General features: G+C 34.6%; 1 protein-coding gene, 1 long non-coding RNA gene and 2 pseudogenes across 2 annotated transcripts; 2 read left to right on the top strand and 2 right to left on the bottom strand.

The window, feature by feature from the left end:
- Positions 1-3,097: 3,097 nt before the first annotated feature.
- On the top strand, positions 3,098-7,614 carry LOC120135810 (annotated as a pseudogene).
- A 1,325-nt stretch (positions 7,615-8,939) lies between these two features.
- Positions 8,940-9,687, top strand: LOC120135809 (acyltransferase-like protein At1g54570, chloroplastic). The gene is made up of 3 exons (XM_039152004.1): positions 8,940-9,349; positions 9,481-9,582; positions 9,676-9,687. The coding sequence occupies exons 1-2, from the start codon at positions 9,127-9,129 to the stop codon at positions 9,522-9,524; spliced, it is 267 nt and encodes an 88-aa protein (XP_039007935.1). The 5' UTR covers positions 8,940-9,126; the 3' UTR covers positions 9,525-9,582; positions 9,676-9,687.
- Positions 9,688-10,466: 779 nt separating this feature from the next.
- On the bottom strand, positions 10,467-12,208 carry LOC120135891 (annotated as a pseudogene).
- An 89-nt stretch (positions 12,209-12,297) lies between these two features.
- On the bottom strand, positions 12,298-14,311 carry LOC120135811. The gene is made up of 2 exons (XR_005517290.1): positions 13,425-14,311; positions 12,298-12,478 (listed from the first exon to the last, which is right to left on the bottom strand). It is a non-coding gene; the product is annotated as an uncharacterized LOC120135811 (long non-coding RNA).
- Between the last annotated feature and the right edge of the window lie 216 nt (positions 14,312-14,527).

Genomic DNA, 14,527 nt, shown 5'->3' with positions numbered 1-14,527 from the left:
GAGCAGCAAGCAGTAAGATATGAGCAGCTCCTTGGAAAAGTTGAGGCATGGGCATGAATGGTGGCTACCAGTTAAGGAATCTGTTAATAGAACATGGTTGTGCATGGTATGTGGTATGTGCCTAATTAATTAAAAATGATACTCATAATCATGACACATGCTTTTGGTTGCCTATCTCGGGACTTGATATCCATTCGATATAACAATATGCGCGTAAACACATTTAAAAATAAAGAGAAAACACGTTGAGAAATGAGAATGCTTTTGGTTAAACCGATGCAACTATTAATTTAATATAATTGTCTTTCAGCTTTCACAACTATTAAAGCATTGTCTATATATATATATATATATATATATATATATTAAAGCATTGTCTATTAATTTAAACACATTTATAGATAAAGTAAAACAATATGCTTTGGTACTCCAATAATTAAAGCATTGTCTTTTAGCTTTCAAAACTATTAATGGAAAAAATAATATATATATATCTATATAGGTCGGCCTATCAGATTTATAAGGTTTTATAATAAGCCTAAGATTGACCTATTTAAATTAATAGACTTTTAAAAAAATCAAAGTCTGACATTTTTATTAAATAGGTCAAGCCAGATTTTATGTAAACTAGGTCGTAGACCCCTGTAAGTCGGCGACCTATTCCTACCCCCTAATTGATATGCAAGAATCAATTATTCTTTTTTCATATACAATACTGGAAACCTAAACCACGTTGCAAAAAAATTAAGAGAAAATAATCTCAGTGACAAAAAATCTCAGATAATATATGATTTTGACCAACTTTTTTTGGATTTGCGAAAATGACCAACAAAATCGCAATGCGATCTCTAATTCGCATTGCGATCTCCACTATCGCAAATTCGCGTTGCGATTTTCCATTTCGCGTTGCGATTTTCCATTTCGCGTTGCGATAGTTGAAAATCGCGTTGCGATTTTCCATTTCGCGTTGCGATTTTCCATTTCGCGTTGCGATAGTCTACAGTTGTCGTTGCGATTTTCCAAATTCGTTGCGAAAATTCGTTGTGATAGTTAAAAAAAAAGATTTTGTTTCTTAAGAATTTTCTCTAAAAAGATAGTATCCGCGCGGACGTGTCGAAGACACGTATTACCATTACCATTACCACGACCACGACCACGACCACGACCACGACCACGACCACGACCACGACCCGAGACGAGACGAGACGAGACGGACGGCGGCGGCGGCGCGCGAGAGTCCCCCTTGTTCTCTATCACTCAACAAGGAAGTGGGAAAGCCAAGCCTTAAATACCATTCTCAATAGTGTTTCCAATACTATGTGGGATTGAGCATTACCAACACTTGTTTCCAATACAATGTGATTATTCAGGAAACAATTAACAATCATGCACCTTAAAACAACGAAATCAGCAACCAATTGCATTAGTATTATACGATTAAATATGTCATAATTAAAAGTCAATCTACAATCAATCGCGATTATTGTAATTTTAAGCAAAACATTCAAAAATAATATCACTATTTAAGGCTCAATCCCACATAGTATTGGGAACAAGTGTTGGTAATGCTCAAATCTCACATAGTATTGGAAACACTATTGGGAATGGTATTTAAGGCTTGCCTTTCCCACTTTCTTGTTGAGTGATAGAGAACAAGGGGGACTCTCGCGTGCCGCCGCTGCCGCTCGTCTCGTCTCGGGTCGGGGTCGGGGTCGTGGTCGTGGTCGTGGTAATACGTGTCTTCGACACGTCCGCGCGGATACTATATTTTTAGAGAAAATTCTTAAGAAACAAAATCTTTTTTTTAAACTATCACAACGAATTTGGAAAATCGCAACGACAACTGTAGACTATCGCAACGAATTTGGAAAATCGTAACGACAACTGTAGACTATCGCAACGCGAAATGGAAAATCGCAACGCGATTTTCAACTATCGCAACGCGAATTTACGATAGTGGAGATCGCAATGCGAATTAGAGATCGCATTGCGATTTTGTTGGTCATTTTCGCAAATCCAAAAAAAATTGGTCAAAATCATATATTATCTGGGATTTTTGGTCACTGAGGTTATTTTCTCAAAAATTAAATAGAAGACAAACACACCCAACAATCATTTCCTTATCTGACGGTTATTTTAATATATTTTTCGTCCAACCACAACCAACTATTTATATTTTAGTAACGATAATATCGGGTTTATGCGGCCTGATTAATAATTTTTAAGGTAAATTATGTATTTAATAATCATATATTTTCAAGATCAATAATCAATTGAATTAATGAGACGAGGTATTGTATTGAGTATATTTTTTAAGTAAAGTTAAAAGTTCGAATCTTAACGTTTGTGTATGAAGCAAATAAGACTAAGAAGGTCGCTCTCACTTCTGCAATACCCGATCCTAAATCATCTATTTTCACAGTTTCATTTTAATCATTTAAATATTTTTTTCAAAATCATACGTTACGTTTATTTTAGTTTCATTTTGTTAAATATTAACAGTAATGTTATCTTTCACCATAAAAAAATACCATGTCCAAGGACGAACATAAAAATTTATGTGTTTACATTTCACCATAAAAAAATAACATATCCAAGGACCGATACAAGAATTTATGTTAGAAGATGTGAACTTAAAAAATTATATTAAAAATTTAGGGAATGAGAAATTATAAATTTTTAGGGGTGCGAAATTAGATAATTAATAAAAAAATATAAAGAAAATGCGTAAAAATAAGAAAATTTAAAAATTTTAGGGCCAACGCATCCTCTTGATCCATCCTTGGTCGTGACATCATTGAAAAGTAAAAAAAATCACATTAGTAGTTATACTTAATTTTTTAACGACGAGTGATCAAAACATAATTTTAAGTATAATATTTTTTAAAAATAGTTAGATTACTATATATAATTATAAGAATAATTAAGTGACTAGATATAAAATTTAAAATATTTTAAATACCTCACTGAAAAAAATAAATATTATTTTGATAAAAAAGAAAAATAAGTTAGTTTTAAGGCCCACTATTCAAATTTTTTAAATATTGCGCAAGGCAGAAAGGACACAAACGTTTATTTTTTTTAATCAACACAAAAATTCAACTACCATTATAAGTAGACAAATGGAGAACTCAATCGAGATCCGTGACAAGAGATAACTTCGTTCTGTTTTTTCATGGCGGCCATTGGAGCTTCTATGCATCTCGCCGCCGGCGTATCGCCGTTTTCTCAGCGGCACACGGCCACTTCATTCGGACGAATACAGAAGCGTGATCGGATTTTTGCTGTTTCAACGGAGAGGGTGGGAAGACGAAACAGTTTTGGAGAGAATGAAAAGGTTGAGAAGATAATGATGAACCAGAAAACGGTGAAGGGAGAAACTGATGTGAAACCTAAGATTTACGCAAATCCGGAAGATATACCGGAGTACGAGGAGGATAAAAAGTTGCTTAAGGATTACATCGAAGAGTGTAAAGAGATTATTAGATCGGACGGCGGTCCGCCTCGTTGGTTCTCACCTTTGGAGTGCTCTTCTTCTACCTCTCTAGACTGTCCTTTGCTTCTATTTTGCCTGGTTCGTTTTTCTTCATCCTTCTGATCAGACATAGACTCGTTTGCTATACACAACGCACACACAAATGCAATTTACTTTCGGTGTTTTTATAATTCAAATTTTAGCATAACTTAACGAGTTTTCAGTTTTCAGGAATTGATGGCACCGGACTTGGACTTATTATGCATCATCATAAGCTTGGGAAGTAAGTCAAAATTAAGGCTAATTTTTTACTTTGGTGTTAATTTATTAACAAAATTGTATAAAATCCAAGTAATCCTCTAAATGATATTTGAATGAAGGATGTTCAACATTTGGTGCTTGCATATTCCAGTGCAGGATAGGACACCATTTAACGGTTGTTTTTTTTTAGTCTTTTTAGACATCAACCGCTTAACTTAATTGCTATATAAAATAAGTTTGGTAATGCATTTCTTTATATAATCTGTTTTTCCGGTTTAGAGCTAGTGAAGCTAGTGGAAACAACGATTAGGTCAGAAAACTCCAGGTCACCAAACAGGCCAATATATCTTGTAGCAGAGTCTCTTGGAGCATGCCTTGCCCTCTCTGTTGCAGCTCGGAATCCTAACTTGGATCTTGTACTCGTTTTGTCCAACCCAGGTTAAATTTTACAGTCTTACAACAATGCCATTTCTGTTCTAAACTCTTGACTTGATCAGCGGGGAATCATGTTGAAGAAAGGCTAGATAATCGAGTTAGATGCTTTGCTTGATCCATCGAGAATCTAATTGATCCATCTTTTTTCCCTGTTTTCTTTCTGACCCGCAGCATCTTTTAATAAGTCTCAGGCAAACACTGATACTCTACTGGACATTATGCCCGATCAGTTCCCACTTAATCTCCCTTACATGCTCAGCTTACCAACAGGTTATTTTGCCAACATGTTCTTTAACTTTCTTAGATGCATTCGTAGTCTCCTTTGAGGACGCCAATACGATTTTACTAACAATTGGACTATATAAGTTTAGGTAACCCCTTGAGGATGCTGATGGATAATGTTGTGAAAAGAGGTCTTCTGCCCCAAACTATTGAAGATCTATCACAAAATTTTGCTACAATGTCAACGTACCTCCCAGTAAGATCCATAGCTAAAAGTCTAAAGCATGTAGCAGTACATTTTTCTCCTGCCATTATATCCTATATTGATTCATGACAACTTAATCATTTAGTATCACAATCAATGCAATACTCCAGTACCATGATTATTTTCGATTGTCCTACTCCGTCCATTCCTTCTCCAGAGCACACTATACAAAATTGTCTATAGATGTGAAAAAAATAACTACATGTTATGAAATAGAATTGATCTTTTGTTGTGACAGGTTCTGACTGATATTTTACCTAGAGAAACTCTTCGATGGAAGCTAAATTTGCTGAAATCTGGTTCTGACTGTGCCAACACATTCGTCCATGGAGTAAAAGCTCAGATATTGTTACTTTGCAGGTCCTTAAACTCTGGCACTTAAAATCTGATAGAAATATTTTGCTTGCGCTATGGTTATTGGTGGTAAATGTAAATCCTATAGATGTCAAATGGATGTACATATAAGAAACATTAACTTGATGATTTTCTTTAAAAAAAATCATTATATGCAGAAGGTTGTGCCATCCATAAAATCTATAATTCCATCTTCTTGGCTAAAACACTAAATAATACCTCCCGAATTTTGATAATGCCTACATAGTTAATGGTTTGTATTTGCTTCTGCTATGAATATAATTGTTGAACTTCTGCAGTACCTAAATGATCATTTGTTACATATTGTATCGAAATTGCACATTTGAATTTTAATTTATACCATGATGTTAGATTGAATTCATTTTGTTTTCTTTACATATAGTGGAAGAGATCAGCTGTTGCCTAGTCAAGAGGAATGCCAAAGACTTCAGAAAGCACTACCAGATTGTGAGATTCGTAAGTTTGAAGAAAGTGGTCATTTTCTCTTCCTGGTATGCTTCTCTCTTTGCATAGGCAGATAGGCACTGAGTCTTGAGTAATTCCAAATTGCAAGCCACTTTCCGATGCAAATTATTATTTTTGCTCAATTGTTCAGGAAGATAATGTTGATTTGGTTACAACCATCAAGGCTGCTGCTTTCTATCGCCGAGGAAAGCAATTTGACTGGGTCTCAGATTACGTGCCACCAACACCTTGTGAATTCAAAAAAGTACATGAATCGATGAGGTAAGCATTAATTGTTTTACTACAAATTTTGCAGACAGGATCTTAAACAACACCAGTGTACCGTTATCCTAACCATGTCATTAGTTTGCTAAGAAATATATAGAACAGTTAAGAATGATAAACCCTTTTGAAATTACAAAAAGAAAAAAAAAACCACTACCATTTGCATTGCATCATCAATCTTAAATATTAATTGGAAATTAATAGATTGATTTAATTATGAGTAATTAACTAAATTGGTTTTGTTCCTAGATGGCTTCTTTCTGCTACCGGCCCTGTGATGCTCTCAACATTAGAGGATGGCAAAGTGGTGAGGGGACTCCAAGGAATTCCATCAGAGGGACCAGTCCTGTTTGTTGGTTATCACATGTTAATGGGAATTGAAATTGTTCCATTAGTAGCTCAACTTTTGATGGAGAGAAATATTCTTGTTCGTGGGATCGCACATCCAGTGATATTTGTAAAAGGGAAAGACGGAAATCCCCCGGATATGGACCCATCAAATTTTGATATATTCAGACTAATGGGTTCAGTGCCTGTCTCAGCAGCAAGCTTTTTCAAACTCATGTCTTCAAAATCTCATATCCTGTTATATCCTGGCGGTGCACGTGAAGCCCTTCATAGGAAGGTAACATATATAATAAATATACTACCAGCATTTACACATTGTCGAGGGATTTTCCAATTACTTTAATAAGTTTATGAAAATATTAGAGCATGCATTTCCAGAGATGGACCGAATGCCGGTGGAAGCATTCATCCCTTGAATATTTTAATTTTTTTTTTATATATTTTAGATAATTTTTTTAAATGTATTATTGATAATCTGTTTACATTCTCTTATTGTTCACCCCTGACGTAAAATCATGTGTCCGTCCATGTGTATTACATTGTTTATATGTATATGTTATACTCACGTGTAGAGATGATCCCGCAGGGGGAAGCATACAAGTTATTTTGGCCAGAGAAAACTGAGTTTGTGAGGATGGCAGCCAGATTTGGAGCCAAAATTGTTCCTTTTGGCGTTGTTGGAGGGATGATGTCGCTGAGGTAATAAAGGCCAAGCATGGAATTTTTGTTTTCCTACATGAAGTTGTTTTCACGTCTAGCAGTAGCTAACACTTTCATATTTATCATTATATTTATGAGCTCGTGGAGGTTTTTCCTTTTCTATTCCACTACTAATACATTAAAATAATTGTAAGTGGATTTTGCTGCTTAAGCCATGAAGAATAATTAATTTACATGGGGTGTTTACTTAATTTTCCAGATAATTTTGGATTACGATGACCAAATGAAGATTCCGTGGAGACGGCAAGAAATAGAACGAATTACAAATCGGACGCCAAAAGCTAGGTATTATTTCAACATTAAGCTGAATTGTTGTTATGATTAGGAATTTTCTTTGTTGAATTGTAACTCCTTAATTAGGGTTGATGCAAGTGGTGAGGTTGCAAACCAACAAATGTATTTACCGGTGATGCTACCAAAATTTCCAGGCCGGTTTTATTATTACTTTGGGAAGCCGATTCTGAGTGAAGGTAATTATAGAAATTAAGATATATATATTATATATATATATCTTTGATTTATTTACAATGTAAACAGAAGAATTGTTAAGATAATTTGTATAGAAAGTTGACGTGTACTTACACAGGGATGAAGGTGGAGTTGAGGGATAAGAAGAAATGTGATGAACTGTATCTACATGTAAAGTCAGAGGTGGAGAGCTGCATTGATTCTTGAAACGTAAAGAGAAAAGGATCCTTACAGGAATCTATTTTCAAGGGTGTTGTACCAGGCCTCTCGTCCTGGTTCTATCTCTCCCTTTCATATTCCATCATTTGATTTATGACTATATGCCTGTAGACTTACAGACATTTTTTTTATGAATATTCTAATGTATTCTTATAATAAATTTATTTGTTTTAATATGAATAGAAAACATTTTTATTTTTCATTATTGAGATTATTTCTTAAGTTTATTTGTATATAGTGGCGGATGTAAATGTTATCCAAGATGGCATTTATCCACTTAAAATCTAATATTTTTTTATGTTAATTATTTATTTTATTAGTAATACCTCATATAAAAAATTTATGTTATTAATACATAAATATATATATCCACCCTTAAAATATATTTTTGTTTATGTTACTGCTTATATATATATATATTCATTTTATGATTTATGTTTGAACTTTTAGTTATTTTTCTTGATAATGTCCTTTATAAAGTTTAAATTTAAATTTATATTTATATGTGCTTTGAATCTATCGAATATCTTAATGGTTAAAGGGAGTTTAAACAATTACATTTATAGATATATATAAGTTGTTAATGGTTAAATAATCACCTTAAAATTATTGAAAAAAGTTTTATATGCGACTGGAATGTGTAGGATCTAAACTAATTATTATTCACATTTTTACGTATGGTTCTGCCAGCTGCCAATTATATATAGTTAAATAAACTAGTCGCCGGTAAGTTGTCGTTATTTGTTCAAAATATTAATTAATTAGTTAATTAATCATATTTAAACTACGAACCAAACAATATTAATAGTCAAAATTTAAAAGGATATTATTATTTTCAAAAGTCCCATGTTCAAATGCATCATCTCTAAGAATAGAATATATTAAATATGTGACATAAAATATATATGTTAAAATATTTTTTAAAAAATCATTAAAAATATAAAAACTGGAAAACATTCATGATGTTATCACTGGTTATTTTATAAAATATAATTTGAATTTTAAAGAATTATGATTTTAAAAAACAATTTAATATACATTTTATGTCTCTTTTGTATAATAAAATAATAAAATTATTATTTTTCAATAATTTAAAATTTAAGTTTATATTTAAACAATTAAGAGACGAATTAAATTGAAATATTAATATATTAAAAGAACAAATTATAAATTTAATGATTAAAAACACTCTTTAAACAATGTTTTAATTTCAAAGTAAATCTATTAAAAAAAATTCAAAGTAAATCTATTAAAAAAAATTCAAAGTAAATACTGGTTGTTGGCTTTTAGCGCCATTCAGTATTTCAATATTCATATACAGAAGGACACAACGTTTTTTCTTACTTTCAAATCCATGTCTATCCAAAAAAGCTGAATCATATCTTATAAATAAAAGTTAGAGAACTCGATCGAAACAAGAGTGTTCGATTCAGTTTCATGGCGGCCATCGGAGCATCTATACGCCTCGCCGGTTGCGTGTCGCCGTTTCTCAGTGGCGGACCACCACCTTGTACGGGGAATAACGAAACGAGGTGGGATTTTAGCTGTTTCTACGGAACGGATAGGAAGAGGAACCGGTTTTGGAGAGAACGAAAAGCTTGATAAGAAGATGAATCTGAAAACGGTGACGGAAGAAACTGAGGTGAAACCTAATATATATGCAAACCCGGAGGAGTTGCCGGAGTTTGAGGAGGGTAAAAAGTGGTTAAAGGATTATTTTGAAGAGTGTAAAGAGATGATCAGATCGGACGGTGGTCCGCCTCGTTGGTTCTCACCTTTGGAGTGCTCTTCTTCTACTTCTCCAGACTGTCCTTTGCATCTGTTTTTGCCTGGTTCGTTTTACTTCATCTTTCTGATCAGATATAGACTCGTTTTCTCTCTATATATAAACAAATGCAAATTACTTAAAGGTGTTTTTCATAATTCAAATTTTAGCATTAACTAACGAGTTTTCAGTTTTCAGGAATTGATGGCATTGGACTTGGACTTATAATGATCTTTGAATGAAGGATGTTCAACATTTGGTGCTTGCATATTCCTGTGCAGGAAAGAACGCCATTTAATGGTACTTGTTTTTCAGTATCAGTCGCTTAATTAATGGCTATATATGATAAGTTTGCTAATTCATTATTCCATATAATTTTTATTTCTGGTTTAGATCTAGTGAAGCTTGTGGAAAGAACGATTAGGTCAGAGAACTACAGGTCCCCAAACAGGCCAATATATATTGTTGCGGAGTCTCTTGGAGCATGCCTTGCCTTCTCCGTTGCAGCTCGGAATCCTGACATAGATCTTGTGCTTGTTTTTTCTAACCCAGGTCCACAGTCAGTCTTACATACATACAATACCTATTCTGTTTGAGAAAATGCCTTGAAGAAATCTAGTTAGATGCTCTGCTTGATCCATGGATAATCTTATCGGTCGGTCTTTTTCCCCTTTTCTTTCTAACCTGCAGCCACATCTTTTAGTAAGTCACAGTTGCAACCACTAATACCTTTACTGGAGATTATGCCTGATCAGTTCCCACTTAATCTCACTTACATGCTGAGCTTACCAACAGGTTATTTTGACATGTTGTTCTACTCTCTTTGATTCATGTATAGTGCCCTTTTCCATTAGAATTGAATGACAAGATATGATTTTACTAATAATTGCACTGGGTATGTTTAGGTCCTCTGCCACAAATCATGGGAGAGTTATCACAAGATCTTGCTAAAATGTCATCAGACCTCCCTGTAAGTTCCATTCTTATGTTCAATTGTCCATCCATTCCTTCTCAAGAGCACAGTGTACATAATTGAGCTAGATATAGACGAGAGAAATACATGTTAAGCAACAAAATTCAGAAAGAAAAAGAATCTTTTTTTGACAGGTTTTGGCTGATATTTTACCAGAGAAACACTTAAAATGGTTATTTGAACATGGTTCAGTGACCTCTGGTGTACTCTCTTCGTATAAAAGGGGTTAGATATCTAAGTGGGGAAAAGGGTATAGTTTATGGGTCAATTTTATTATTAAACCTATAATGAATCTTGCTTCAACTGAATATGAAGGCATTCTACAAGTTCTGAAACAATAGAAATGAGTTGAAGAAAATTTCTGAATTTTTTTACCTGTTTGATCATCCCTCAAGCATTTTTCTACTGATCCTTTTTTCCTCTCCAACTCTCCCCACATCTTGGCCTCAGCGACGGCTCGTTCTCTTTCGTAATCCACACCTAACATCCTGGTTGTTTCGTTTGGAGAGTCACTGTTTCCGGGCCCTTTCACACTATCCCTTTTAGCTTCATCTGAGTTATATGGATGAGAATTGAAATAATCCAGAGCTATCACTATTTCACTAACAGAGGGTCTCGGATTTTCATTTTCTTCAAAGCACATCACGGCCACCTCCAGAGCCTTCTGCAAGCCGGATTTCGAAAAGTGACCTCTCAGCAGTGGATCTTCTAAGTTAGTAACGTTCTGTCCATCTTTAAACTTCGGTCGTGCCTACAAAAAAAATGAATATATAAGTTAGTAGGTCAGGAAACACATTGCTGGGAAGTATATTAACAAGGAGAAAAATGAAATCCATGCAATCATGAAACATTACTACTGCAGAAATATGCAAATATGCCATGTGTTCTCACTTAGCCAATTCAAATGTAAATACCCTGCGCTTCAAGTTTATGACTAATTGTATTTACGTAAATAACTGTTTGATCACCGAGATATAGTAAGAAGCAACTGATTTCAGTGAGCACTATATGAGATCAATACTTGCAGTGTCATAGTTAAAGTTATATCAGTCTATTATTGAAGTGCTAAATGCAAAGTAAATGACATTTCTTTGAGAAACAACCATAAAGCAAAACAGTTCCAGCCAAACCTGTAATATACATTATGTGAAGTATTATGACCCAATCAACAAGGAGTCGTTCATCACGAGCACGGGTATCATCAAAAGCTCTACGGCCAGTTATCAGCTCCAATAGGACAACCCCAAAAAAAAGGTCAGACTTCGTAGTCAATTTTCCACTAGTGAGGTACTCGGGGGCACAGTAACCATGGGTTCCCATGACCCTGGTGGAAACGTGTGATTTATCTCCACTCGGACCAAATTTTGCAAACCCAAAATCAGAGAGTTTTGGGTTGAATTCGTCACCTAATAGTATGTTAGATGATTTCAAGTCTCTATATAATAGGTGGAGTTGCTCCGCAGTGAAGATATTCCAATCCTTGGGCTGCACCAGAAGCTATTTTCATTCTCGTGTTCCAGTCCAATGGTTTCTCATCAGGTGCAAGATCTGTGAACATCATTGATTATAAATTTAAGTTACTGAAAACATGACATATGTAAGAAAGAAAATGAAAAGGGTTTTGAAGCCATGATTGTGAGTGAGCGGGTGTCCTTCAGACCTATCCTGGAGATCTAGATAGATAGAACCAGTGAAAATGATTTATAAAAAATGAAATCTTTGTCAAGATTTAAGGAGAAGGCATGAATTACAATGGAGGTGATCTTCCAACGATCCCTGCTGCATGTACTCGTATACAAGAAGGCGCTGATTCCCTTCAGCACAGTAACCAATCAAATTGACAAGATTTGGGTGATTCAAAAGTGAAAGAATGAGAAACTCCACAAGGAACTCCTTTTCCCCTTGGAGACCAGTTATCTAGTTTCTTAATAGCTACGACCTGATAACAACCATAATGCATGCAAAATGAAAGAAAATATGGGGAAAATGCTCCAGACAGTAAATTAAACAGGCACAGAAGAATGTACCTTACCGTTTTCTAATTTTTTCCTTTATAAACAGACCCAAATCAACCCTGCCCAACCATGGATTCTGATCTGAAGTTTTTTGTCGCATTTGCCAGTTGTTGATATGTAAAAGTCCGAGCCCGATTGTCAGAAATAGGTTCCTCTTTTGGAGCTGATGGTTCCCGTCTCACGGCTGCACCGGTTTTTGATCCAACTCCTGTTTTTCTTCAGACATAGTTAGATTGACAGAATAAACTGTATCATGCCACTTTGTTTAACATTGAGAATTGTTTAGGTACAATCAAAAGTGTGCAAAATAAACATATATTGGACCCACACAGAATCGCACAGGCCTTACTTTTGGAGTCTGCAATATTAGTTCGGTTCATTTAGGAAGGGAAACAAGGTAAAAGGAAAGGCAGCAACGACAAATCTTACAAATTCCAGCCTCAAGAAAGATTCGATACAAGCAAAAGCCAAGGCATAATCAACTATATCCACATCATTTAAACAAAACTGCATTTTAATTGTGTACAATTACACTTCATCCCAACTAAGCCATAAATCTTGGTTCTGCTAATCAACTACCAGTGAACCTCCATTCCTTTTAAAAAAAACGTAGTTGGTTTAAGCTCCATACAAGTTCCAAAACGAATTAGCAATGTAAAGCCGTCCGACCGGAACACAATCTCGAGTGTTGATTTCCAAACAGCATCATCGTTCCAAAGGTCATAAAACCAGACACCATTACCAGATATTTAGCAGCAATGTTTTCAACAATAGTAGAAATAGGATGAAAATTTGTCCTGGTTCCTACCCAGTCGAATGAAAGCTACAGATTCAATGTAAATTTAACATAGCTGTTTGTTCCTTGATGCTTTATATTGGGAAAAAAAGGGTCTTCTTCACATATAACATTCAAAAGAACAACTTCCCTAGCAGAAATTAAGAAACCAAAAGATTCTAAATTGAACAAATTGACATCCTCCACTAATATTCCTTAAAATTCAATATATCCCACCTATTAAATTCACATTATTAATAAAATCTTGAGAAAAGTAAACTAAACAAGATTAATTAAATCATATATAAGATGAACAACGCAAACAAAATTCAGAAAAAGAAAGGGGGGGGGGGAAGCAAATTGCATGAAAGAAACTGACTAGAAGACACATTACGCTTTGCATTTCTTGACTGGTTCTTTCTTGTCACCAGTCTTTAGCTTCTCACATTTTTTGTGGAAAAGCTTTGAAATTCAAAACCAAAAGCTTTCACCCGACTTTCAAAAGTTGAAGACTGATCTGCATTTTGGCCTTTCCTGCGTTGATTTCAGGAAGACGAGGATTCAAAACTACAGGTTTTATACGTATGTAAATTGAGAAAAATGTAAAAGAAATCTATTTAGTTTTTTTTTCGAAGGAGAATATGCGATGTTGATGCCAATGGTAACAAAACATTAGTTTTTTTTAAGTAAAAAATAGGATCTTTCCAAATTACGTATAAACATTAGTTTTTTTTCTCTACTTGCAGCCGTTTTCTCTATCATCTCTATTATACCGTTTACTTCCTAGTTTTGTTTTGTATGTACTTTTATCATAGAGGATGACATTAATCTTAAGCTATGCATCGATAATGCATTTGAAAGAAGCACACTAAAAAAAACTCAGTCTCAAGCCCCAAAATCCAACAAAATCCATTCGAAGGATTTGGGGTTCCTTCTGACTCTTTCGATCTTTCCAAACAAGATTCCAACAGTTTCCGTAGTTCTTCTCTCATCGTTATCCGGAATTCATGGAATTTCTTTTTCCAGCTTAGTCTTCAGCTGTGTGACATCTCAGATTGTAACCTCGCCGCCCTCTCTCTGCCATTAGTTCGGTTGAGCCACCTGACTTCGGGTTTGTGGACCGTCCACCATAGCAGAATCGGAGGCTCCAATACTCTTGTCATGAACTCGAATCTAACAACAACCACACTCAAAAGATTTCACAGAAGAAGATAGAAATATTGAAGAAAGGGAAAAGGGAAAAGGAAAAACAGAAGATAGAAGGGAGGAACGACTTAACATTTTCATTTCCAGAAACTGAGAAAATAAACTACAATTATCTCTCTTAACCCTAGGCCAAAACGACATCGTCTAATTCAGTTATTTGCCGAACCAAAACATCTAATGAAAGCAATGTTGCTAATGTTTCTTTTATGTTCATACTTAGTAAATGATCAGTTACATTTAGGTAGCTAAGTTATGTTCCCATCCTAATTCAGGACT

The sequence above is a fragment of the Hibiscus syriacus genome, unplaced genomic scaffold, assembly GCF_006381635.1.
Source record: "Hibiscus syriacus cultivar Baekdansim isolate YM2019G1 unplaced genomic scaffold, ASM638163v2 tig00110621_pilon, whole genome shotgun sequence".
In the NCBI taxonomy this organism is placed as follows: Eukaryota; Viridiplantae; Streptophyta; class Magnoliopsida; order Malvales; family Malvaceae; genus Hibiscus; species Hibiscus syriacus.
The sequence above is the reverse complement of the archived record's forward strand: the minus strand, read 5'-3'. Positions and strand labels throughout refer to the sequence as shown.

Excerpts from the sequence above, each read along its gene's own strand:
- LOC120135809 (XM_039152004.1), top strand. The coding sequence starts at position 9,127 with ATGAATCTGAAAACGGTGACGGAAGAAACTGAGGTGAAACCTAATATA. Across the intron at positions 9,350-9,480 it reads TTTGCATCTGTTTTTGCCTG|GAATTGATGGCATTGGACTT; the intron begins GTTCGTTTTACT and ends TTCAGTTTTCAG.